Source organism: Podarcis liolepis, assembly GCF_965112155.1.
Source record: "Podarcis liolepis genome assembly, chromosome: 2".
Lineage (NCBI taxonomy): Eukaryota > Metazoa > Chordata > Lepidosauria > Squamata > Lacertidae > Podarcis > Podarcis liolepis.
In genome coordinates this window covers 34,818,000-34,845,777 of record NC_139555.1, presented here as the reverse complement: position 1 = coordinate 34,845,777, position 27,778 = coordinate 34,818,000, and the positions used below count along the sequence as shown (strand labels likewise).

Genomic DNA, 27,778 nt, shown 5'->3' with positions numbered 1-27,778 from the left:
CAGAGTACCTTCTGCTTCACAGTGAGTAATTCCTATTAGTTCCCATGCATGTGGAAACAAGAGGGGTAGGATTGCCAGACAGGCTTCAACAGCTCCACCTGGTCACTTAAAAAACCCCAACCCAATCAAACCCTGCATCCTCGTGAAGAAGGATTAACTTGCCAAATCTTGTTGGGTTTTCACTTTCCCACCATGGGCACGGCTGCTCTGACACTCTGAAACTCATTCATTACTTGAATCAGCCTGGGAATGACCATATGCTAGTTAACATAATCTGCCTGAAATCCTGATGCAACTGGAGTGTTATTTCTGCAGACTGTATTTGTGTCTATCGGTTCTAAAGAAGGAAAGGGTCCTTTTTTCTGCTATAACAATCCTGTAGTTCTATATGGTGTATAGAACTGGTTTTTTGCAGACCTTCTCTGTTCTCATGTAACTTCTGCATGATCCTGGTAGTAAACAGAGGACTAGATCACTCATGAATGCACATCACTCAAGAAGGACTCTACTCAATTAGACCAGAGGTCTCTCTATCTCAGCATTCTGTTTCCAGCCCTGGCTAACCAGATACTTCCAGGAAACCCATAAGCAGGAGATGATGGCAAGAGTCCTCCCCCATTGTTTCCCATCAGCACTTGCTCTTTAGGGATATATTGCCTCTGAACATGGAGGCTCTAATTAGTTATCATGCCTAAGCAACTGATGGGCCTATCCTCCTTAAATGTGTCTAGTTCTCTTTTTACTTGCTGCCTCATCACTTGACGACTCGGTACTTCCCATAGTTCCCCCCCCCCCAGTGGAAATGCTGCAGGGGGGCAGACAGGAAAATGGTTGGAGGGCAATGGGTTAAGCTCACACACACACACACACACACACACACACACTTCTCCCATGGCCTTTCTTCACTTTCAACCAGAGCCTATCAGAGCTGCTTTTTGGTGTTGATGGTGATGGAAACCACCGCAAAACTTCTACCAGCTTGATCACAGGAGTCTGGACATCGGTAGCGTCAAGACTAGATTACTGCAAAGCAGTCCATATGTGACTTCCCTTATAGTTGCTCCAGAACTTGTTGTTAGCACAGAATGATGCAGCATGGTTGCTTTTAGGATTGAGATCCTGCCAGCATAGTACATATTTGCTTAAAGATCCGCAGTGGCTGCTGATTTGCTACTGAGCCAAGTTCAAGGTTTTTTTCTATTAGTATATGAAGCCCTTAACAGCTTGGAACCAGTTTGTTTGAGGGATTGCCTTGTCCCATGTGTGCCTGTCTGACCTCCCTCATTCTGCGCAACGTGGGCTTTTGTAAGTGCTGTTTGTTCTGCATTTCCAAGAAGTTCATCTTTTCAGTGTGGCAGCACACCTGTGCTTTGGGACTCCCTTGCCTAATAACATTTGGCAGCCATCCTCATTAAGCTGATTCAAAACTTTAATTTCAGCAAGCCTATCTGGACAGAAAATTTCTTGTTCTCAAATTCTCCTGATTTTATTTGCATACCATTATACAAATACTAGTAGAATGCTGATTATTTCACTGTTTGATTCAGATCGCTTAGAGATTTTGTGGATTAAGTGGTTTATAACACTGTCACTGAAGCAGGTATAAATAACTGCTGCTGTCAGGTAGTAGATGGATCTAGGTACAAGGAATACAAAAGCATTTTTTTTATTGCTTAAAGAAGTCAGTTAGTGCCTGTTTGTCTTGTGTGGACAAACTTTGCTGCTGAAATCTGCTACATCTCTAGATCTGAAGAGTCCCTTTAGGAAGTACTCGCTAGGTATGGGATACCAAGGTGGTGGTCTTCGAGACGTTTAGGACTATTACTCCAGGTCCCATCACCCCAAGCCAGCATGACCAATGGTCAGGGATGATGGTAGTCCACAGCTGCTGGAGAGCACCACAATGGCTGTCCCTCGCCCAGGTGAAGGTATCAGACCAGGCATTTCTGTAGTATGCGCACTGCTGCCTAATTGTAAGCAGCAAGAAGCAGTATGTTAAGATGGTGGCTGGGAAGTTGTCCTGAATTAGAAGGGAGAGCTGCTTTGTGCATTAGTACATGCAGTTGGGCATTAGATTTGAATGGGCACATTCAGAAGGGCTGAAACTGCATTACAAGAACATCGCTCAGCATATAAATTTAGCTTCCCAGTGGGTGCAGTGGTGATGCACACACAGGGGTGCCAACTTGAATAAAATATTTTGGGCAGCCAATGGCATCAACTGGGGGCAGGGCCGCAGACACCATTTGAATGGCAATGCCCATCAACTGGGGGTGGGGGAGGCTCAAAGATTTTATTAGGGAGGTGAAGGAACTTTGGCCCCAGGAGCACACATGCACAACACGATTCTGATCTCCTTGGGAAAGCAGGAGGGTGATCTTCTGAAATGGGGAGCTCCCTGTGATCATGAAGGCTCCCTGCACTATTTTGAAGTGGGATGGGGGCAGAGCTACTGCGCTTCTTCCCATGCACCCCCTCCCATCATGTTTTAACACAGCAATACAACACCCAAAGAGGGTTAGTAAGTTTTTGGATTCTGAACATCGCCTCAAAGCCAGATCTACTTTTTGGTAGTAATAGCTTGGTGTGAACGCTGCCTGTTTAAACTGGGACGTTGGTTGAGTCTTTAGAGCAGCCTTGTACTGCTTGGCAACAAGGGAGATGAGTGTGTGGTGAATGTTCTACAGGTGAACATGTTGAACACTTGATAAGTGTGGTTACTGACCTCCATCTCTACCTTTTTGATTCCATCTTGATTGCTTTACCTTAAGGCAACCTGTTTATCTGAGGATCTCCCAGTGTTGTGCAAACAACCAGTTGAAACCCTCCCTAGCTTTAAGGGAGGTTGTGTGGGGGAGCGATATAAAATATAATCTATTCAAGATAAAAATAAAGTCAGCTGCGAGGTGAGGTTGTGTAATTCTTCCCAAGATGCTGTGCCCTAGAAATATGGTGCAATATCACAATGATCAGAGTAATTTAGCTGCTGAAACGGATTAGTGAGGGCAATGATGATGGATTGCCTGCCACCCAAAACCTTTCATTCTATAGCAGAGAATTGACCCCCATTGTAAGAGAATCTTCCCCTGGGCTTCCTTTGGCGCTGTGCTCCGGGCTGTAGTAAATATGTCAGAAATGTACCCAGTTGATCTAATATATTTGCATTTATTGTAATAACTCTTGGATAGAAATTGTGCGTGCGTGTTTTCCTCATCTTCCACATTCTGTGGAGATTACTGCTGCACATTTTCAGAATAAAAAAAAGGGTAACTTGAAACTATCTTTGCTTGCCAGAGCAGTGTCCTGTGGTATCCGACATATCTCAAAACGTGTGTCATGTTCAATCATGGTGGCTGTGTTTACCACTGAATGTTACTTTCAGAACCCAAGGGGCAGCAGAATTCTGAGGCTGGTGGGGCAGATGAGACTGTTCACCCACTCACCAGTCCCATTGCTCTGTCCTTCAGTGGCATCTGCTTAGGCACCCCACTCTAACCTGGGGTGTTTATATTTGTTTGGGTATTAAAGGACAATTGGGTGGCAGCAGCCATTGTGCATCAGACAAATTCCACCAAGCCCGACATCCTATGCAGCTCTTGATGTTATAGAGCTGGAGTAAGGACTGAATGCTATTTCCTGTGTACCAGTTCAAGGTCTATGTAGATGATCTGATTTCTCTCTTTGCATTAAACCTCCAGGGACTTCCAGGTATTGTCCGATTCTCAGCTCCCACCAGTCCTAGCCAGCACGGTTGATGGAAGTTGTAGTCCTTCAACATCAGGGGCAGGGGTTGGGGTGTGCAGGCTCCCCATCTCTGTACAAAACATAAGTGAAAGTGGCCGCCATGCTGTATTTGAATAATAAGCAAGTGATCTAATGAACGTGCATGGCTGCTGTCACACCACTGATGATCGAATATCTTGGACAGCTCTTGCAGAATTTGGAACATTGAGACCAGTTAGTTTTAAGAGGGGAAGGTTCTAGGATCTCATAACAGTAACAGGGCAGAATATTTTTTTAAAAACCCGAAGGCATGTGTGGTGCCTCTGCTAAAGTCTTTGAAGATACAGGAGAACTAGTGCTGTGTGTAATGTTTGGAGGATTAGATTTCTGAGCACAGTTGACACCACTCCTGGTTCCTCTCCTTTATCCTCATTGAATCTTCTATGTACTTGTTTCACGAAGCCCAGCTTTCCATCTTGTCTCCGATCTTGGATTTTTCTTTTTCTTAGTAGTTAGTCAGAGTAGCAGCGAAAGTGTGTGCATGCGTACGCACACACAGCACACACATATGAACGGAAAATAAGCAAATTGGAATTCAGGATTTGGTTGGGCACAACATTCCAAAGAGTCAACAGCCTTTTTGAAAACAGATTCTGTCCTTCATCTTCACAGGTATCTGAACAACTGCTCAAGTGTTGGCTACAAACAATCCGGATCTGCAGACCTGAAGCCTCGAAGGATACCTCTTACCTGTGATGGGCCTGGTATTCATCTAGGAAGAACTGGAGATTGCTTGGGACACCCCGGGCTTAGCGAAATATAGCCCCCTGGGTTGCCTGGACCTTTTAACAAACAATTAATTTCTCATTCCTGACTTCTACAAACAGCTGGGATCCAGTCCCCAAGTGCTGAATTACCATCCATTTAATTGACTGAATATTCTTTAACAAGGCCTCATCTCCTTTCCATTCCCTTGTAAAGAAGTGCAACTCCCGGTAGCATTTATCATCATTAACAGAGACTTTTTTATGTACTGTGGGATTTCTGAATCTATTTCATTTGTTTGGCTTGCTCCTCCGCCCCCCACTTCTCTGGTGGAGTTTATCTTGACTAGTTATCACGCACACACGCACACACGGAGCACTCCGATGGCTTCATAAATCAGAGGAGCAGCTGCCCTTATTCATGATGGGGCGAGAGCAGGAGCTGATCCAGGCTGTGAAAAACGGGGATGTACCTGGTGTGCAGAAATTGGTGGCAAAGGTCAAGGCATCCAAAAGCAGTAAGTATCTCCCTATGTCTTATTGCAGCATTCTCCCATGATTGGTCAGCACCCACCAGTGAGATCGTAAGAGTCTTGTGACTGTTGGCAAAGAGCTTTTGGTTACTGCAACAAAAGGGATATGCTGTGGCTGGTGGTTGCTTCCAGGCTAAAGGTTGAAAGTAGCAGGCTAGTCTACAACGGGTGAACAGAGCATGGGCCACATGTGGACCACCAGTCATCAGGCGCTGGATATCTGTAGCCCATGCATGCCCTCTCTCCCTTCTTTCTGTGATGTGCTGAGAAAGAGACTTCATTTTTTGGGTGTTGCATCATAGAAACCCAGCAAGCTGGCCATGGAGAAAAGAGAGCAGTCTCTTTCTCTGTGGGCAGCTAGTTGTGTTTCCACGCTGCACACTGAGAACAGTCTCTTTCTCAGCACACAGAGCCAATGAGCTGTTCATAGAAGAAGAGATCCCTCTTTCTGCCAGGGCAGCTCGCTTCGCTCCTGTGCTGGTTCCTGTGAATTCTGGATTCTGGCTAATATGAAGACTACAAGCACTTCTCTCCACCCCTCCCATGGGAATGCAGACATTCCATTGGAACAAAGCTTCCCTGCCCCTGACCTAGAACAAAAGACGCCTTCGTGCATTACATGGGACACAGGTATAAGTTGTCTTTACACAAGTGGAAGACTTGTTGACATGTGCAGCTCAGCTGTTGCCACCCTAGTTTGTACACTCATTGAATGTACCATGTGAAGACCCCTAATCAGAGCGTTCAATGGGTGGGTTCCATGAATCCTAGGTCTTAACACAACCGCAGGAGGCAACTGTTGCAGGAGTGGGGAACTTTTCTTGCCCTAATTTTATATAAATCCATAGGAGGAGGAACCATAAAATACAGCATGGGCAGGATCTGAGTGTAGAAGTGTAGGATGTGGCTCCAGTTGTTATTGCAGTGGGGTGTGTGGACTGTGAGTTGCAGACTCGGCTCATGTTGCTTCTGATAGCTAATCTGCAATAAAAGGAGACCTTGTCATCATGGTTGGCCTTGTTTCCGCAACACTTTGCTTTTCTTGGTCCCAACTACTTCCCAAGTGCCAGAAAGCTCAAGTGGTGCGGGAGCTGTGAGCAGACAGGATTCCACAACAATGACGAAGGATACTTTTTTTAAAAGGAAAATTAAAATAGATGCAGTGAGAGATCCTTTGTGGTGAAGTGCATTCAGGTTGCAGTTACTGTGGGACTTGTTGGGTTTTCTGTTTGGAGGAATGGATCAAGATAAGAGTCACCCCCTTCACAGGTGAGAGCAGCCTTTCTTAACCTTGCGTTCCTAGAACTTGTTGACAACTCCCATCATTCCTAGCCAGCATGGCCAGTGGTCATTGATGATGGGAGTTGTGGTTCAAGAACGTCTGGGGACCCAAGGTTGAGAAAGACTGGGTTAGAGCTTGTGGATGGAAAGTCATTGACTTAACACAGATGTCTCCTAAACCCACTGAAATCAACGGGCTTGAGTGATTCAGGCACTGCTGGATTGGCGCCAGAAACTTTTTACTTGCCGTAATATTGCATAACAATGGCCGGCAAAGCCACTCACCTTGAAACCTGCACATTAAACGAGTCCTGCTTCTCTAACCTGTTGGTTCTGCCATCCTCTGTTGTGTATCCTCCTAAGGCAGGAGTGGAGAACTTGTGGACCTGTAAATGTTGCTGGGCTGAAACTTCCATCATCCTTGACAATTGGCTAGGCTGGCTGAGGCTTTTGGGAGATGGAGCCCAATAGCATTTAGAGGGCCACAGGTTCCCCAGCCTTGTTCTAAAGAATAGCAGTGTAAGTACAGTTGTAGCAGTCTGAATCCTTTGTACACCTGTGGAATATTCCATCTTTCAGCTCCCAGGGAGAGATCTGCTCAGGGTATGGCTGACCTCTAGGGAGCAGTAGGAACCTCAACCTGTGACCAGCTCTATGGGTGCTGGTGGGAGGGTAGCAGCCCCCCAACCCCAGTGAACCATAATCCCCAGATTCAGTAATTCAGGTTTTAGCAATTCTCAGGAAAGAAGCATTTGGGAAAAGTGAGTATAGGTCTGCCTTATATCACTCTGCATTGGTGATGTGGCGGCTCATTCTCCCTTTGCCTGCCATCTTGGATGTGCAAAATTTTATCAATCAGGAAACATAAGGAGTGTTGGAATCTGCCTGCTACTATTCCTTGCTCTACAGCCCAGGTCCAGGGCTTCATTTGACCCAGCCGGAGCTCTGCCTTCTCTCTCCTTCAAAAACTTTGACTGGCAACCCCCATCTAAAACGGGGGCCCTGTGTTGCTAGTTGCCTTTTCCTGTTGTGGATGGAAGGTTTGGAAACTTGATTTTCTTTAGTCCTTTCAGTGTTATACTTAGGTGGCTGACTTTGGGCTTGAATTTTGTGGACCACTTTTCAAAACAAACCATGTTTGTTTGTTTAATCAAAAGAAACAATTTGGTAAGAGTAAGAGCAGCTTGGGTTCATGCATTCATTAATAGGAAACAGTAACTGGACTGAGGATTAAAAAAGGAAAAAACCAGGAGGAGATAAAAGCGCCTGGGTCAAGGGCTGCAAAGCTTCTTCTGATTGAGAAAAGGATGTAAGGAATTTCCCTGGTGCTGGGCTTAAAGGACAGATGCTTTGGCTACCCAAAAGCTACATCTGGGGGACATTCTCAAGGCTGCGACACAAGAAGCCGGATTACATAGAAGGATACCAGTGAGGGCTAAGGCGCTGCTCAGTGGTTTTGTGGCCGATATAAGGGATTTGGGTGAGAATTTAAAAATAATCTGCCAGGAAAGAGATTGGGGCATGGGGCTGTGGGTGGCGAGAGTCTGCTAAGACGAACGTGCCAGAGAACCGTCCCAGAAGAATTTCTTTACACCTGCTTTGAAGAGGCTGGGAATAAAGGGGTGAAAAGGCTTGTTCCAGTTTTGTCTTCCATGACATAATGCTAGGGGTCGCGCCATCCTTTTGGGGCCAGTGGGCACCTTTGAACTTTTGATAAAGCACTGTGGGCACCAGTCACAAAATGGCTGCCACAGGAGGAGCGGCATAATGCTTAACACATATTGGTGTGTTGGGTAATAGCCACTGGCAGATACTGAGTTTAAGTGGATAACTGTCAAATATTGGCTGTATGTAGAATTAAAAAAATTAAGGGTGAAAGAAAGTGATGCCCTTTGAAGTAAAAAGCCAGCTTGGCTGAGGCATCTCTTAAATAGCAGTATGATGGGCCTTTCCACCGAGAATGAAAGACACAAATATGTTTGGATTGTACCTACAGGCCTTTATACCTAATCACCTAAGGGCTCTTTATAGATGGATCCTGGATTAAGGGTGCCAATGGACAACCTCAGTGGTGGGTAACCTGTAGCTCTCCAGGTACTTTGGGGCTAAAACTTCTCATCAGTTCTAGCCAGCATGACCAGTGGTCAGAGGCGAAGGGAGCTTCTTATCCCACAGCAACTGGAGGGCTACAGGTTCTCTGCCATGGCCTTCTGAATTTTTCCTTACCAAAAGAAGCTACTCTGCTTCTTTTGGATGGGACAGTGCTGCAGTTCCTTCGACAGCAGGGGTGGCGGCGGCAGGTTCAGCCCCCACCCTCCCGAAAGCCTTCTGTTCCTGATCCCTTACGATTCTCACTCATCCCCAAAACGGCACATACAAAGCAGAATGTTTGCCGCATTTTGCCGCTCATTAAAGCGCCTCTTTCCATATGACAGGCCGAGATGCTGAGTTTTTTAAAATCCCTCTAAGAGTCCTTCTGCTGTCTCAGTGGATTCAGCGCTGCGTCTCTCTGATTAGCCCTCGGGGATCGCGTGTGTCTAAAAAAAGTCGCTGCACGTAACCGAGAATCAAGAGCCAGTCCCGGCAATGGGAACTTCAGGGACACGTAGTTTTAATATTCAACGGGCATTTTCTCTGGGAGAGAGAGCATGGCTTGGAAAATGTAGCTCCGCAAATGGGTCACATCACCTATTATTGGGTGGCCCTGTGGGAACTGTGGGCAGTGGCCTATTGGGGGTGGGTGGGCAGCAGTGGACGGTTTGTTTTCATCCTGCAGCTGTGCTCTGGGACAGGGAAGCAAGGGTGCTTTCCCTGGTTCAGATAATTCAACTGGAGGAAAGGGGGATTCTTCTTCAAACCTTGCACCTTCGCTGAGGAGAGAGCCCTTTTGACCCTGCCGAGTTGCCATAGGAGCTGTCACCCACAGCAGCAGCAGAAGATTCTCCCCTTTTAAAACAACAACAACAACACAAACTTCTTTCTTTCCCTCTGTCAGCGTCTGAATGCAGCGGACTTTAATTGAAATTGTTAAACGACCCGTCAAGGCTTTGGGCTTTCTCCCTGATGATCAATCACTTTTTCGGCTGGACGCGCTTATTAACAATGGGCCAGTTGGCTGGGCTGGGGTGAGCCCCCTAGCCCCAGAGGAGAAGGGAAGGAAATAGGACTCGGGCTTTAGATTCCAGGGGGAGGAGGCAGCAGCAGTCGGTGGTTATTGTCCCTCGGAAAGGACAATGTCTGGTGAGCCTTTTTGGAGGGGGGGAGGGTTTTTTTTAATTCAGTCAGCTCATAAGAGCAGGGTCTTTCTGAAGCTTGCCAAAGGTTTCAGTTGTATTCAGAGAACACACACTCCTCTTTGCATATCCCCTAAGCGCCTCACGAAATTTGCCTACATGTAATCGCAGGAACTTGTAAGGAAGAAGTAGTCAAATGTAACCCTTAAAAATATGGGAAGGAAGACTTGGAGTGCCTCTTGGGCAGTATACACAGAATACATTTTGAGTGCACATCCCCACAGAATCATATGAACTCTAATTTACTCCTCACAGAGCTACAATTCATGGCTGCCTTAACAAACTACAGTTCCTAGGTTTCTTGGGTGTGTGTGTTCTTTAAATATATGTTGTGTGCACACAGCCTTAATCTCATGTCTATGTTGTGCTTATATCTACTGCTGAGCCACAGTGACTCTTTTCATGAGTTGCCATAAATTTTGTGATCTTTCTGTGTGGAATTTCCCCCTCTGAAAATACTGTTGTTGCTGTTCTTCCATTGGTCTTCGCACATGCTGGGGGCTTTGTGTCTGAATAGATCCCATGATGGGATCTGAATGTATCCCATCTCTAGTCTTCCAAATTATTGTGGAGAAGTGACTAAGATCATCAGAAAACGTATAACCACTTGGGAGATTTTCTCAATGTATCAGAAAGGAGACTGCCCTAATGCTTTCAGAGTTATCATTCTCAAGTGAAGGACTCAAACTGACATCAGAAACAAAGCACCATGCTTTCAACCACCTGTTTCTGTTCTGTCTGAGTAGCTACTGTGAATGAAAGCATGGTTTTTGAAATTCACCAGAGATTTCGGCAGAAGGCAAAAAGTGAGATTTGAGAGTGCTTCCAGGATGCTCAATCAGACAACCGGTGTGAACAGTTTCAATACCTAGGTATTGCAAACTGATCAACTAATTTTAAGGCAGTGTTCTCTGATGTGTTGACTGGTGGTGGAAGGAGACCGGAAGCTTCCAAATTAGGGACTGTAGGAGGCACTGCCAGTTTTTGTGTGCTCTGCCCACACTAGTAACAGACACCAGGAATGTGTGTAAGTGCTTTTCCTCCCACCGGCATAAGTGAACCAGCTAAAAGTAGTGCAAGCACTAAAAGTTAAAGGAAGGAATGAAGAATTTCACATATTCCGCAAGGGCAAACCTGGCTTTGCTGCAAGTGCTACACTCAAGAGGAAGCTGAAGCTAATTCTGTTCCTTCAGGAGTGTATCCATATGAATCCCATGTTTTGCTTTGTTTGCAAACACAGATTTGCCACATTAACACATTATTATGCTTTTAGGTGTACATTTAAAACACCGTTCTCAAGTGTGCATCTAAAAAGCATGACATGTGAAGGAGCTTTTCCCATCCTTTGGGAGTGCTAAAACAGGACATTTAATGTGAAGCACCTATCTGATAGAGGTTAGGTGAAACCGTTGTGCTTTGACCGCTGTTCCTGCTACTTTATTTGAACCAGTACTTCTTGCATTTGCACATTACCTTTCCATGGGTGCATGTGAAATGTCTCAGGTAGACGCTGGAAAACGTTCCAGTTTGGGATCAACAGTCTGCAGCAGGCAAACTTCAATGAACCCTGTGTAGATAAGATCACAGGTATGTGTGATTCAGCATGCTCAACACCATTCACAAATCTTTCCACCCGTTAGTACCACAGCAAAATCTTCCTGGGATTTCAGCTTTTGGGTTGAATGTCTGATCTGTTTGCATGCCTTATAAATGCAGTTGTGTGTGCTGATTCTTTTGCTTGTTCTTCTGCAGCACCCTAAGTTATTAAATGTTTGCTTTATTCCATTCCTACATAAAACTCTTATATGCTGCATTGGTTGTCAGAATATCAAACTGAAGAACCTTCCCCAGCCCTAATGCCCTCCAGGTGCCTTAGTCTACAAATCCCATCAGTTCCAGCTACCATAGCCAAGAGCCTGGGATGATGGAACTTTTAGTCCAACAATATCTGGAGAGCCTGCATAGTTGGGGGAGTCTAATCTAGGGAGATTCTCTGCGCTCCTTCTCTGCTGTAGGAGGAATCTGTTATCCATCATGGGAGGCACTTCTCATAAGGAGGGGGATGTTCCAGCAGGATATGTTTCTTTCTAAATTCCAGAGGTCTCAGATATTTCAAGAAATACTGCCTTGGCTGCAAGAATGAGTCCTCCTGTCTCTTGGAACACCTACTCTCCATAAAACAATTGTAGTATTTCCGTTTGGGGATGTAAAGCCCGTTGCTGCTTGTGGTAGTGAAACTAAGGAAGGGAATTTATATTTAGTTCATTCTCATACAAAGAAGCAGATGGGAACAACTGCAGAGCTTCAGAAACACCCAGATGAAGCAGCAGCTTCAGGAATCGGTGTAATTTTGTAGATCTTAATAAGAGCAGAAGTCTAGTAGATTTGAAGCGCCAGTGGTCCCCAGTCAGTGGGCATATTAATTAGAGCAAGGGTGGGCAGTTGATAGATCAGGATGGGATCTACTGGTTATTCTCTGGGTGATTTGAAAAAAACACAGTGTTTTCTAGGTTGCTGAAATGAAAACAGACTTTTGTGTAAATGGATTGTGAAGACAGCTCAGTTCTGATGCTCAGAATTTATTTCCTGTACTTAGAATGTGCACGGAGACAACCAGTCCTTTAAATCTATGTCTTTTGCACTCTGCTCTCATTGGTAGATTTTGGGGCTCTAGTAAAACAACAGTAACAAGGTAGATCCATCAACCTTGGAGTCTGTCCACCTCTGGCTTAGGGAAACCTTAATTCACATTCCCCAATGGTTTAATCAAAATTGTCCTCTTTTAAGGACTTTTCTCTTGCTTTAGTGAATTTGACATCATTTGGACAGTCACAATTTTGTCTGGGGTATTTTTTAGTTAGCCCCCCTCCCCAAATGTAAGGCCTATGGAAAGCTTTCTATTATAATATTTCATATTTCACATTCAAACCAGCCAAAATTGGAGAGATGAATGTTGCTATGACTGTTCAAATTAAGCCTACCATAATTTCTCCAAATTCCATAGGATGCCGTTTAATTTTCTGATTTTTAGATTACCCTCCAATATGTGACACAGAAAAATGTACTGCATCAAGCAGGGGAGCCTTTTGTACTTAGAACTGCTTGCTGTCCCTGTGTAGAAAAAATGTCATTATTTCTTTGCATGTGTGATTTGAATGGATGCACATTTAAATATATCACTGATTAACATTGTGGAAGAGTTCCTTAAAGCAAGCAAGCAGAAACCAGCCAGGAGGTGAAAACTGCAAAGACAGTTTAAAAACCCAAGGTTGTGATCACATTTCGTAGCATTGCGGTGGGCCAGGTAACTTGCCTTCAGCATATCAAAATAGGCAGTATTAACCCAGCAAGTGCATTCATAAGGAGCAAACACAGGGGTCAGGAACCAACAGCTTTTAGATCAAATGCATACCCTCCAAGTGTCCTGATTTTCCAGGGACAGTCCCGGAATTGAGTCTGAGGATTCTATTGGAGTTTTCCCAGAAAAAGAGATAGACAGGCAACAATCAGCACTGAAGCATCCCTGTTTGGGATGCTGGCTGGCTTCTATACTGGAACTGGCTGCAACTGCCCACCACTCTGCGGGGGCCAACAGAGGGACTTTGTCCTCTGTTTAGCACATCTTAATGGTGGGAGGAGCCTCTCTCCCTGCTGAGTCAAAGGCCACAGGGATGTGGGCTTTTGCTTAGAGAGCTCCTCAGCCTCTCAGTCGAGATGTGAGTGGGGAATGGAGAGAACACACAAAGTTCATTTACTAGGTTAAACAGACTGCTAAACAGCAAAAACAAAACACAAACTTACTAGGTCACCCCGTCCTTGAGGTAATGTTCAGGAGGGTCACCATGGTACATATGCTATGTTTGGTTTTGTCCAGACAGCTTGTGTTAAAATGCTCCAGAGTCTCTAGAGCTCCTGAGGTGTATATTAAGTCATGGTGTGGCTGTGAACCCCTCTGTTTGCGTTAGGGATAAGGGCTCACCCTTCTGTGTAGAAGCTGGTTAAATCTCCATCCATTAAAATCCCATCTCGGAGGGCTAATCTTTAGTGCTAGGCAATCTGCACACCCCTTGTGCGATTAGGTTCAGCAGTTCCACAACTGGCAAACAAACCCCCTCTTCAGATCTGAGTGACAAGGAGGGGCAGGGCAGGGAGTTTCAGGAAAGAGCCATAATAGTGTCTGGAAGTCGATGACAACTGCGTTCTGCTTTATCGGCCTTCTTCCGCTTCTCCACTCTGACTGTGCCCCACCGGTGGGGGGTTTCCATCCAGCGGTTGCTGAGTTGTGTGCCAGCAGTCATGTCCACTTGGCATTCTCTCCTCACGCTGGGGTCTCTGAAATCCAAGGTGCCTCTTGCAATGGGTTAGGCCCCTAGCTGCCAGCGGTCATTAAAAAAGGGCCACTTCTTTTTTGCAGGCTGTGTGTATGTGTGAGTGAAAATGAGCCAGGCCTAAGAATTAGAATTTGAAAAGAAACCAGGTGAAATTAGATACAGTGGTACCTCGGGTTAAGTACTTAATTCGTTCCGGAGGTCCATACTTAACCTGAAACTGTTCTTAACCTGAAGCACCACTTTAGCTAATGGGGCCTCCTGCTGCTGCCGCGCCGCCGGAGCACAATTTCTGTTCTCATCCTGAAGCAAAGTTCTTAAACTGAAGCACTATTTCTGGGTTAGCGGAGTCTGTAACCTGAAGCGCATGTAACCTGAAGCGTATGTAACCTGAGGTACCACTGTATTTCTGATTTCTTCCTCTCCCTCTCCACCTTGCACTTTGAGGTTTGCTATAGTTGGGAAAAGAGCCATCCATTTCTCTGCACCACCCCCCCTTCTACTTTAGCAGTGCTACCCAGATCAAGGGCTAGGCTTCCTTTGATGGGCCTAAAATCAGCAGCACCATGTCCCCAAGGCCAGCACAATAAGATAAGCTCCTTCAGCTAATGCTGTATCACAGAGAGTGAGTGGGGGTGAGAGAGGCTCAAGAAGAAAGTCTGCTCCAATCTAAAGGAGAGAGGTGAACAAGGTTCTTGCTGGTCATGTTCTCTTGTCATCTTTCTTACTGGGTCCCTTTGGACTGTTAAATCTAAAGTGCTAGTTGACTAGTGAACCATACTGTGTGCCCAAACAGTGGGCTTTGCTCCTCCCTTGGTGTGAGTGGGTAAACAAACCATGACGGGGATAGCTTAGCATGACATCTGAACAAGGAGCTGTGGTTTATTTCATCCTAGCAAACCACTGTCACTAGCCAGACTTAATTCATTGTTTGTTGTTGGACTTAGGTGGCGGTTGTAGTTTGTTAGAATGAAGCAAACCACAGTTTTGGGTTTGGGCTTCACACTAAGACTATCCTGGTTGCAGTTTGTTTACCTGTTTGCTAGGGATGGGAGAGAAATTTGGGTTTGCGTGTTAATGTGAATTTGTTAATCTGCATTTCCTGAAACAATATGTGAGTGGAAACACAGCTGTGCTTCTGAAAGTCGTGCTTTTCTAAATTTTGCAATGCAGTTCTACAGCCAAACAAATCTGTTCGAAAATGTGTATGTTGGGGTAGCATATGCATAAACATGCATATATTAGTGAAAATGTAAAAAATACTTTATATTAGAGAAGACTGATTGCAGAAGAGTGTATGCTAGCTTTACAAATACGTGTATTTTCAGAGAAATTCTCACTAAGATACTGATGAATTTTCATGAGGATTTTTTTTAATGCAAGCAGATAAGGAACTGTGAGTTTAACTTAAGACTGGAACAATGAGAAACTGAAAGAAACCGAAATGGGCCAAATCTGTTCTTCCCTACAACTTGTAGGAAAGGAAAAGCCAAACATTCCTGTTTAGATAAGTCTACCCAGATGCTTATAAAGTTGACGTAACCTTAATCTATTTCAGAATTTTAACTTTTGTATGTTTTAAAGGTAGGGTTGTAAATTTGCCTTGCTTTTTCTGCTTTGCCATTGGTAAATCACTTCAAGGTTTTCTTACACTCAAGAGGTGTATCAATTTAATGAAATCAATCAATCAAGTGCTTATGCCGTATGCAGCACTGCATAGCTCCTGCATGGGATGGTTTACTAAGCCATAGTCAAGTGGATTGTTGTTACGGGCAGTCACCTTGCCCAGAGGAGAGCCACTGTGTAGTGGACCGAGATCTTTCTCTGTGGCTAGGCTGTCACAAGCATCTTAGCACTGTTGGGTTTGGGCTGGCAGGCTCCAAAGCAGGAGGACGATGACAAAACGGGAGTGGGAGGCTGAAAGGTGAGAATGGAGGGCCGGAAATCTCCCCTTTCCACCTTGACTTCCATTGTTTGTAAAAAGGGAGCAGGGATGCCAGCTCTCCCTGCAGCTTTTATCCAGAGCAGAGAGCCTTGGTGGAGGATGGGGAGGTCTTGGCACAACCAAGGAGGCAGGCAGATCTGGAGCTTGAACTGCAGAGTGCAGTCTTGTTGCCTAGATCCAAACACCTCCTTCTTAGAAGGGAGCAGGTGCACTCACCCCGACAGAGCACATGGCATTCCCACATGTGAGCGCATCGTGCCTCAACTTTAAAAGCTTGGTGGGTGGAGCATGGAAACTTGTTGGAACACCTCTGTTGCTTCCATACTGTTCTGCACCTCTTGCCCTGCTCTGGAATTCCTGAACCATGACTCCTGATCTTGTGTTTGCTGAGCCTAAACTGTTGTTTGCCTGAGTACAAATCTCTTTCTTACATCTTAAGAAAGTAGTAAAAGATGTGGGAGCCAGGACATGGGCCAGCCCTGTTCTGCAGCAGTTGAAGTGACCTGCAACGGGCAGCGGGTTAGAAGAAGGGCAGGCATTGATGTTTGAATGGTGCACAGAAGACTTTTTCAAGTGGGGGCAAAGACATTTGGGCTGCAGTTCAAGCGGCATGATATCTGCCTTGCATATATGCTTCTAACTGTTAATGCTTCTAACTGCATATTACACACAGCTTATAAAACCATGCTTCATTGTGATGGGTAGAGAAGCCTGTCTGTTGCAGGCATGCTTTTGGGTGGCAGTGCACTTCTGTGCGCTCTTGAGGAGAGAGACGGGTGCATTGTGCCCCCTGCACATCCCCATCATTGGAGTAGCAGAGGCTAGGCCACCCGGTGTCATGGGCAGAGAGCCAAGATGCCTCGCTGTAGCTGTGCCACCAAGTGCAGTTTTCTTATTAATTTGTAAATGGCAGTTATTCCCTTGGAGAGCTCTCTTGCACACCTGAACCCTGCAGGAAGCAGGATCAACCTCCCTGCACACCACTTGATGCATGGGGGTGTCAATCCTGTCCTATTCCATTAAAAGGGGTTCTCAGATGCCCCAAATCCAGATGGCTGTTAGGTATTTGGAAACCGCTTAGCTCTCAAATGGAGCCGCTGAGAACTGTTTGCCACTATCTAAAGACTGTGTAGCCCTAACCTGACCTGGGCTCCACTTCTTGGTCACATGAGAAAGTGACATAATTCCAGTAGTGACATTTACATGCCAGTAAAGAGTACTTGGCTGGCCACATGCCTCTGGAGGCATTTGGTGGTGACGACAATGATTTGTTGCTCTGCCACAGTACCTGGCAGTCAGAGGTGTACTTCCTTCAAATATGGACGTTCGCCACTGGTGCTTCCATTCATTCTTGAGATAGTAACTTGCAGTGTTGTGATGTATCCCAGTAGTCTGACAAAGCCACTTTACCGCATGAACAACAAAGGCCAAAGTCTCCTTAGGGTGCCTTTTCAACCATTGTGCAAATTGACCCAAAGGCATGGTAATGCTTATAATAGAATCATAGAATTGTAGCGTTGGAAGGGACCATGAGGGTCACAACTAATCTACGGCAACGATTGGGCTAAGATGTCCAGACTTGCCGACGGGTCCAGGAGCAAGCAGGGGAAAAAGTGGAGGCAGTTATGGGACACAAGAGGAAAGTGCTAACACAGCAGGTTGGAGCCCCAACATTGCACACTTTATTTATAAATGGTGTGGCTGTTATTTACTTGCCCATCAGTCCCTGTGTTGGAGTAATTGCTTGTAGGAGCAAGTAGGAGAGGACGATGGATGAATGGACAACTGTAGCACAAGTCTCTGTGACCTTGCTATTTTCCAGAGGTGGTTGGCTTACAACTCCCAGCTTCCCTGGACATCAACCATGCAGGCTGGGGCTGATGGGAGCTGGAGTCCAACGACATCTGAAGAGCCGCACATTCGCTATGCCTGTGTTAAAGCGACGGCTGCAGCTTCCAGGCCAGGCGTTGGCAACCCTACCAGCTCAACCTCATTGGCTCCCTTGTGCTTTTGCATGAGCATTTCGTGACATTGAGGGCAGCCGAAGGAGCAGGAATGTTTCTCTGTTGCTTGCCATTGGGAGGGAAAGAGTTGGAAGAACGCTGCTTTCATTCATCAGGTTCTGTATTGTTGAACGGAGCTTCCATTTGACAGCCCAGCTGGAAGGAGATGGCTTCATCTGGAATGGGCTCCATGGAATGTTTGGTGCAGTGCAGGCTATTCCCCAGTCAGGCTCTGAAAAGAGTTAAATCTGCCAAGATACTTTGGATTCCTATACACTCTCTGTATGTGTATGCGCGCATGCATGTTTAAGAGTGCTCAGCCTGCCTTGGCAGTGAGCCAGTGCTGGAGTTGCTGCTGCTGAAACAAACTATGAAAGTGCAAAAATCCCCCTGTTTTGACTGCTGAAGTCAGAGAAGGGAAGTGGGGGTGAACCCCGCCTCCCTCCTCAAATAGGAAGGTGGGTGCACATGGGCTCCCCACCTTCCAGTTCGGATTATGGGTTTGGAGCCAGAGTTCTGAAGCCGGGGGGGGGGGTGGCACTTTGTAGGTGGAAGCCCCACCTGCGTTAGTAAGGCTCTCCAGCGGTTTTTAAGCCTGTCTGGAAATGCCCGCTGCCTCCCGGCAACTGCTCTAGCTTAGCAATCCGATCTGCTGGCAGTGGTGTCGATGATATCACCCCAATCAAGGGCTTAGAAGAAAGCCAAGGAGCTGTGCAACTCACGTGTCAGTCAGGAGCGTGTGTGAGCGCGCATGGGAGAGAGAGAGAGGAGACCTTAGCAGCCAGCGATAAGGAGAGAACTACACTCCCTGGCGCCGTTTGACAAGAGATAAAGAGACAAAGGAGCACCTATTCTTCCTCCTTTCACGCCACAGAACATGTAAAAAGATACTGCAGGGGCTGGAAGTCACTGTACACACCGTGCTCCTCCAGTGACCCTCATCTTGTACCTTCGGAGCATGAATCCACCTGGCATTGCCCAGAGTTGAAGGGTCCAGTTTGTAGTTTCAAAAGTTGGCTGTCCCTTCTGGGTCCAGGGGAGGAGCAGCTGTTGCCAAGCGAATACTGAAACAAATAATTGACAAGGCCGCCTTGACTCCGTGGGGCCTTAGCAATGGGTTGCCTTTGGGGTAGAGGGGGAGGCCTGTGCTTCCTCATACCTGCCCTTTGACTCGTCCTCAGCAGAAGTGGTTGCATAAATATATTTCTGGGTCCAACTTTTGCAAGATAAAGGTCACTGCGTACTCCACCGGGAGCTGGCTTTTGTGTACACAACAATGGGAAAGTAAGGCTGGCCTCTCTCTGCAAGGAACTTGCTAGTTGCCTTGCTTTACCATACAACTCTGCTACTTGCGAGCATGGGGCACAAACAGAAGGATCGTAAGCTAGCAAAGTAGACAGCCCTCCACAAATTTGGGGTCCTTTTTGCCCTCTTCCATGTGGACTGTGCCGTAAGTGTCCCTGTGCTGACGGCAGGTGGGCAAAGACCACCTGAGCCAGGAAATTGTGGCCCTTCAGTTGTTGTGGGACTCCCAACTCCCACCAGCCCTAGTCAGCGCAGTCAATGGTGAGAGATGCTGGGAGTTGGAGTTTAGCAACTTAGGATCTCCACCTCTGATCTGGGCACTTGGTGCATAAGCCTTGTGTCAGGGACTGGCTGGATGATGGAGAGTGGTGGGAGGTGCCAACCCAAGAACCATCCCCCAGGGATGATACAGAGGAGGAAGAAGGCTTAGACCTAGGGCAGTGGTGGTGGGACACAGGATACAGGTAGGAGGAAGGGACAAGCTGGGAGGCGGTAGAAGCAGGAGGCTTGAGTCAGAAGAAGAAAACCATTCAAGGGCAAGGCTGGGTGCCGAGGGTCTCAGTTTGAGCACAGACTCTGAAAGAGAGGACAGAGAGGAGCCAGACTCTGCTTGTTTGGGCCAAAGGCCTATCTCATCCCAGAATCCTAGTCTCAGTAGCCAAGCAGATGCCTATGGGAAGTCCACAAGCAGGAGAAAGTACAGATGGGTCCGTGGGCCAAGAGAGTAGAAGAACACCAGATGCTCCATCATCTGGGTGCATCTCTGGTCTTCCCTCTGGCCCTTGCAGATGCAGATAATTTTCCTTTGGCCTAATCTCATGGAATGCACTCTGCGAAGCAGCGGAAAGAAGAGCAGTGGAATGAACAAACCTGGCTTAACATTTAGCAGATAAATTAACTTACAAGACAACTCATCTCCAGGCAGAAGAGCGTAAGCTGAATGTTTACATATCTTCTGCCAGTCTGTTAAAAGGTACCAGCCCCATCCGTGTTGCACCACACCCTCTGGGACCAAAGGTGCAACAGCCTTTTGTAACTACGGCAGTTGAGCTGCCAGTGGCAAAAAGCAATTAATAAATGGCTTTGGTTGTTGTTATTAAATGTTTTGGGAACGAGGATCACTATGAGTATGCAATGTCTTATTTTGAGGAATTGTGTGATGCTGAAATAAGGCACGTAGCCATCTCACAACAGTATGCATTACAGTGAAGGCCTTTTAAAAAGGTCCAAGTAATATCATGAATAAAGTGTTGGGCATGAACTGGACAGGGAAAACTCAGTCTTTGTACTAAACAGTAAGGAAAGTAGGCTGGATTGGACAATACATAACACACTCTCAATCCAGCCAGTCCTATGGAGGGTGATGCAAACTTGCCTGCCTGCCTTACTCTTCCCACCTTTTGCACATGTCTTTATAGCGACGGAGCGTCAGCATATAGTTCAAAATTGACATAGCAAATTAGAACCCACTCAACTGAAACAATTTGTGATTCTGCCCTTTGTGTGTAATCTGTCTGCAGGGCATTCTGCCCATGCAGGGGCAAGGCTAATACATTAGGTGGACCAGGAAGAGACCCACACAGATGTCCAGATTCAGGGATGCGTGGGAGGATACAGTTCAGTGGGAAGGGTGACCATTGCCCAGTCTGCCTCAAATTCTTTGGCTAGGTGGTGCACTGGAGGAGTGTGACTCAGATGGCCAGTATACTGCTTCTCCTACACAGGAAATGCAGGCAGAGGTGGAATTTCCCTGGGTACCATCCTTTAGTTCCCATCAGGTTTTCAGGAAAACCCCTCGGCAGAACAGGAAGTACAGAAGGGGTTTCCCTGATGGCCATAGCCTTGCATGGTTAGGCTTGATGGGAAGGCACCAGCTTATGGAAGGCTGGCCTAGTTGCTGCAAAAGCGTTCACTTCCAAGGGGCATATTTTATTCTGCTCTCCAGATCTGGATTTTCTGCCCTTGCGATTTTGAATTTTTGCTACAGACATGCGAGTGCTTTATCACGTTTATGTGTTAAGTACCATAATCGTTGGGCATTCATTCAATTTTTTAAAGTAGGTGCTGATGTTCAGTGGATCCAACCCTTCCCATCTTAGGGGGGGGAGGGCGTGAAACTGATTTGGTATCAACTAACTCCTGTTCCTGCAAAATGAAAAGCTGACACAGATATTGAGAGAGGAAGTTTTTATTGGTAGAAAGTTTCATTTTGAAGCAGTCCTGGAGGCATTCAGAAAGGAAAAAGAGGTGGTGGTGATGGACCTTAGACTGAGGGTTAGACTCAGATCTGAGAGACAAGGGGTCACTCAGGCATGGGTGACCTTGAACAAGGCACTTTCCCTACCTAACTTACCTCACAAGTTACCGCGGCAAAGGTGTAAAAGAGCCACATGGACTAGATGATCCTCAGGTTCCCTTCCAACTCTGAAACTGAAGAGTAAAAGAGAGAAAAGAAGGAAAGGTATCATGGATAAGAAATGCTTTCTGAAGGCAAAGGAAAGCCATTCAGAATTGTCAAAAAAGATCCTGTGTTATTCAGAGCAGCTTCAAATCTCATACGTATAAGATGATTTGCGAAAAGCAAATTAGCATTCCTCTGTTACCAAATAGTCTTTTTACCATGACTGAGATTGTTTTTAAAAATTGCCCTACGTATTAAAAAAAGTTGATAGCAGCATTGAACAAAATAAAGATTTTATTTCTGTACATTTGAGGGGGGTAGGGGAGTGACACCTGGAGAGGGATGTACTTTTTTTCTTGTGATTTAGAAAATTGCCTTTCAATATGTTGAGAATCGTTGGACCAAACCATTTCAGGGGAAATCAACCACAAACCTCAGTGCAATTTGTGCAAGCATAGGAGAAATAGGACGATCTGTGCCCACATGTGCAGGTAGGGCACAGAACATCAGATGGGCCGCACACTCTCTCCCCACCTCCTTGCATTGGGCCAGCTGAGGAGGGCAAGTACCATCAGAACTGATAAACGGGGAACAGGAATTTTAACAGTACATAGTTAAGATGTTGGGGCATGCCACCTTCAATGTCTTGGGCTACAACTTCCATCCACATGGCTACTAGACAACACCTTGTGGCTTCTAAAGAACTTATTGGATGGCTTCTAGAGAAGGGTGGCTTCTAGAGAATGCCTTGTTGGCTAGCCCTGTCTTACATGTTAGATGTCCAAAAAAATAAGGGAATGATGTGCTACTGATCTGCACTTTGGCAGACTTCTTGTAGCAAATGATACTGACAGTGATCATGTCCTAAGTTCTGCTTTACCAAGCGTTTGATTTCATCAGAGCCACTGCCACCCACAGCTTGGCTTCTCTGCTCCAAGTGTTTGCAGCCCTACTTATCCATTCATCTTCTCCCTTGACTCACCTACTGTTCAAAATAACACATGGGATACACCCAGAAAATTATTGTGCGGTTAAGAACAACTTGCTAACATCGTTCTGACAAAAATAATTCAGGGGCATGATTTAATATGCCTACCTGTGAGCAATCCTGCACGTGTCTATTTAGAAATAAGTCCCGTTGAGTTCAGTGGGATTTACTCCCGGGTAAGTGTGCATAGGATTGCAGCCTCAGTCTGTTATTGGCAGCTAGAATCTAATTGCCTGTGATACAACCATGGATATCAGCAGTACCGTCTGTTATCTGTAGACGTTACAAGTTATTGAAACCTTTGGTTAATTATTGCCACAGATAAGAGTTGTATAGTCTCACGATCCTTCTTCACCTTTGATAATATCAACTCCTATCTAGCAAACAAAGTAGCTGAGTTCTGCAGCTGCAGTTAAGTATTCTGAGATGTGTAAGAAACTGGGATGTTCTTTAATGGTAGATGTCATCCCCTCGTGCTGCTTTCCTTTTTCTTGTTAAGCAGAACTGTAGGGAGATCTTGGCAATGAGGCTTAACCCACAGCTGACTTGTGTAGATTATTGCCACTGATGCGTCTTTCTCCATTCCATATTATTTTTGAACTTAACTGCTGCACTACAGGAAGTGTTGTAGCTTGGTAGAGGAGTATGCAAAAGGTCCCAGATTCGATCTCTGGCATCTCCAAGTAGGACTAGGAAGGACATCTCCATGAAGCCCTGGAGAACTGCTAGCCAGTCAGCATCAACAATACTAAGCTAGATGGACCATTGGTCTGACTTGATGGAAGGCAGCTTCCTATGTTCCTGGTGATAATGTTCATAGATCACATGACAGTGAGACCCATATGTTCCTGCTGATCTATTGGCAGAGAAGCAGATGTATCTGAAAGACCTGCTTTATACAAGTTCTATCCAATATCACTAGTACCTCCCTGTAGTGAAATAGTAAACAACAGCTCCACTTTCTCTTCCCATTCATCATCTAATATCCTCACTCTATGATGGCTCCTTTTAAAGCTACGGCAAACAGTCTTAATGCGCAGCCAAAGCGAGCCTACCATGTTTGCTTGTGACGCCCATTCCTTCAAACAGGGTTAATCTTCCTGGGAAATACTTTGTACTCAATGAGGATGCTTTCAGATATGTCCATTGTAGTGTGATTGAAACTGACCTGCGATGTTCTAATGGATGCAGAACCACCAAGGGAGATGTTTATATACAAGCAAGTGGAAGGTGTCTATTTGCCACTGCCCTCTCCTACCCCATGTTTACCACCTGAAACAGCTGCCTAATGTTGATGATGATAAATGTAAAGGATGGATACCCAGTCTATGGGCATATCTTTTTCTGCCTGCTGTGCAGTGGAATATTTACTGTGAAATTCTGAATGAGGACTAGACATCCATTTCCAGTGAATCCCACACTGAAGCTAATCCATAGGTTCATGCCAATACTTAACATAATGTAAATGGACGGCTTGGCTGCCATACTGTTGTCTCACAGTTAAATCCTGCCTCCGGCAATGTCAACAGGCCACATCCCAGCCCCCTTCCGTTGGAGGTCCTGAAGAACCAGTACTGTTGTCTTAGTGAACTGGACAGCACATCTGCTGCCTCTCTGTGACCAGAAATCCAGCTGACCCCGTGGCCGAAGCCCAGTTGCTGCTCTCGGCCAGAGGCCTGTGAAGGGTTGCCTCCAGCTACTGTCCATTTGGCAACAGGTCACCTTCCAAAGAAGAAAACTGCCAAGCAGCGATTCTGTTATAGTCAAGCGCCCTGGTAACTCGCAGAGCCACCGTGGCCGATTTGCACATGTCAGTTGCATGTGCCCGGCAATGTGTTCCGTCGAGTGCTCACTCAGCCCTAGGAAAGGTGCGGCTCGTTTCCTCGCACACGGCTGCCAGTTCTCTGAGCTAATGCTCCATTTCTCCCTCATAACCCTCAGAGCTCTGTGTCTTGGAGCATCTGTTTCCTTGTCTATATATAGCAGCACTTGCTGGCTTCCGCATGGAACTGTGTTCTTAGGGATGCTTTTTCTGCCCCCCCCCCCCACTTCAACCCAAGTCCGGACTTTGGGCAACGACCATGTTGCTGAGAGAGAGCTTCTCTTCCCCACCCCACCCCTCTTTTTGGTTGTTGGGCCTCCCCAAATACAAGCCTTTCTAGGAGTGCCATCGTCCTGGAGCTCAGAGGCATTGGGGCTGAGGACATACGCTGCTTCCTCCTGTTAGATCTCTTCTCACCAAAGGTTGCTTTCCTGCTCCTCAGGTGTTGGAGCAGACAATTGCCTCTGGCTCCTTCCGAGGCTGTCACTTTGCATTGGCTCTTCTCAGGCATTTGGGAGAGGCAGTTTTGCTCTGCTCACATGCACCCACTCCCCATCAACGTTCATTCCCAACTTAGTGCAGTCAAGTGGGTTTCCAAGTCCATAGCCTTGAAAGTTGTACGTATTATTGCAGGGTATTATTGAGTATACTGTTGTCGACATGATGCAATGGTGATGCACGAACCCCACCAACGCGCTTACACCATAAATAGAACTTCTTAGAGCTTCATAAACAAATAATAATAATAACCCCAGCAAGTATCTGCCCGCAGTGACCTCACAATCTAAAATCCATAGCAGAGAAGAAGGAGGGGAACAGAGAGAGAGAAACAAAGAAAGAAAGAAAGATGGTTTGCTTTACAGAATTTGAAAGGCAAGCTCCTTGCAAGGAAAAACTGGCATATCAGGAAGAGGGCTAGATAAAGCTTCAGGAAGTTTGTTTGAAGAACGTTCAACAATTTGATTGCTCTGCTGCCATCTGAAGTGATACAGACCAGGAAGGACTCTTGTCGTAAATTTGTGGAATACGGGTTGCCTTCTTTTGTCCCATCATCATTTCTTCATCATCTTCCCCTTGTGTAAGCTGTGTGTAGCTGAAAAAGGCCTGAGGTTAAGTGCAGTTGCCCTGTTCCTTCACGATGCCCCTGCCCCACACCTCTTATGTCAGTCCTAGGCAAAATTCTCTGGGCGTCTCTTTCCCATACGGCATATCCCATTCCTCTTAGACTAGGCGTGTGGCGAACCATTGCATAGCATGCCGCTGTGACTCCCCCTGGATTGTAAACAGATCGGGTTCCCCTGGCAGGCAATCTATGAAAGCCAGGCAAGTTTCTGCATGACAAGCCCTACAACTTCTTTGACTTGGAGCAAATGTAGCTGCAGGTCAGGGGAGGCGGCAGGAGTCATGCCGAGGCCAAAACATTTTGTTATTTATTCTTCCCAACCCCTTGAATGGTTGCAGTTGGTGGGATCTTAGGGTGACTCCACTAGTCGGGCAATATCGGTCCATCAGCCCAACTCGCCATTCCAAGAGCCCCTGCGACTGACGAAGCAACACCAAGAAAGCAAGAGACTTTCCCCCCTCCCCGCCCCACCCCTTGAGAGTATCAGTGGCGCCTCCACTAACACGGAGCGCTCTTTTGAGGAGATTTATGATGGGCAGGCACATCCAGTCATGTAAGCGGAACAAAGGGGTTTCGCCCTAAATTCAGGCTGAAATGTAAGAGGAGCCCTCTTCAAATACACAAGTCTTGCATCATCGTGCATCTGAAATAGAGGCGTTGGGCTTTGCTGAAGAGTGGAGGCCGCTGGGACAGGTGAACCCCTCTCTCCAGGTCTGAGCTGGGAAGAGAGAAAACGCCATTGAAGCGTGTTGGCCGGTACTTAGTAGGGAGTTGCATACTCTCTGCTTAGAATTGGGTAGTCTGAGTGTGTTTTAGTACTCACCCTCCATTCTTGGGAATGGCCAGTGACAAACCCAATTAAACTAGTTGAGAGAAGGGTTCCTCCACCACCATAGGATAGATATCCATAGCAACTTGGTACCATACGATCCTTTGTCCTCATTCAGTCCCACAGTGGTATGATTGCTTGTGAACCAGCAATAAAAGTTCCGTGGGGATGGCGAGAGTCCTGATTTCCTCGCTTTTGCTACCGAACCCATGCATAAGTCAGCTACTTTGCTATCAAAGGGGAACTCTGTTGAAGCCCCATGCGCTTGCTATTGTCCCCAGCTGGTCTCTAGACATCTGTTAGCCCGTCCTCATGCTCTGCATAAATGGACAACTTGGATCATGGCATATGGAACAGCAAATCAAAGGCTGCTAGACAAAAAGGGAAGGCAATAAATCCTACCTCCAAGAGAGCAGGTGTTTCAAATGGGGTGAGAGAATTGCAGGACAAGGGATGGATCCGACAACTGGGACAAGCATAGCATTAGGCTCAGCACACATTATACCTTTAAAGCACCTACAAAGAACATCCTTTCTCTTAGAGAATTCTGGGTACTGTAGTTTGTAAAGGTTTATGGGAGTTGTAACTCTGTGAGGGGTAGATTGCGGTGTCCATAATTCTTTTGAGGGGAAAAGTGTGCTTAGAATGTGCTTTGAAATTATAGTGTGTGTACAGCCTTAGTCTGAACGTAGCAAGAGGATATACCTCTCAGATAAATCTAAAGAACTGCTTCTGCAGTATGAAGACTGTGGAAGGAAGCAGAAAAAACAAAGTTTCACATTAGCGTCTAGGAAACACCCCACTACCTATTGAAAGATGTTATCCAAAAGCTGTGAAAGTTAAGGTTCATCATCATATCCAGGGAGCAGGACCCTTAATAAATGGGTTGGGTCAGCTTTATAGATTATGGAAATTCTCTCTTAAGAGGCCAAAATGTAGTGTAGGTATTGATAATAACATTTTCTTCCCAAATGGTATCCTGTATTTCAGGTGTGGCGATTGCAGGTAGGAGTGGTGAGATCTTCCCCAGAAGACAGAGGTTGCGGACAAACACAGTACTCCATCTTGTTTGCTGCGGAAAGGGGGATAGTTTGACGAGTAGATCAACTAAAAGAAAAGAACAGGGCAGGAGTCACAGTAGTTGTGCCCCCTCTCAGCACCTTAGAGGGGCAGGTGTTATCCTTTAGTGAAGCCCTTAATGACAGGGGAATAGTGATTTTGCCCTTTGTTATTTCATCTTTCTCTTTTTGCTTTCCCCTTGGGGCGTGACCCAGAGAGGGCCTTCCCACTCCTTTCGCCTGTCCGGGTGCATGAGAAACCCAAAATGCAGAAGGCTCTTCACTTGCCTGTTCTTGTGTTTCCTTCCACTGCATGTTGACAGTGCATTACGGTCTATTGTTTCTTTCTGAAAGGGGAGAATATGTAACTTACTTTCTTAAT

General features: G+C 46.1%; 1 protein-coding gene across 8 annotated transcripts in view; it reads left to right on the top strand.

Annotated features, from left to right (window-relative positions):
- The window catches only part of CASKIN2 (CASK interacting protein 2), a 97,001-nt gene that overhangs the window by 6,462 nt on the left and 62,761 nt on the right, over window positions 1-27,778 (top strand). For all 8 annotated transcript variants that reach the window (XM_083487357.1, XM_083487354.1, XM_083487355.1 and 5 more), the window contains exon 2: window positions 4,396-5,005. In XM_083487357.1, the coding sequence (XP_083343483.1) occupies window positions 4,909-5,005 (97 nt within the window). In that variant the 5' untranslated portion in view covers window positions 4,396-4,908. The remainder of the gene's footprint in view (window positions 1-4,395; window positions 5,006-27,778) is intronic.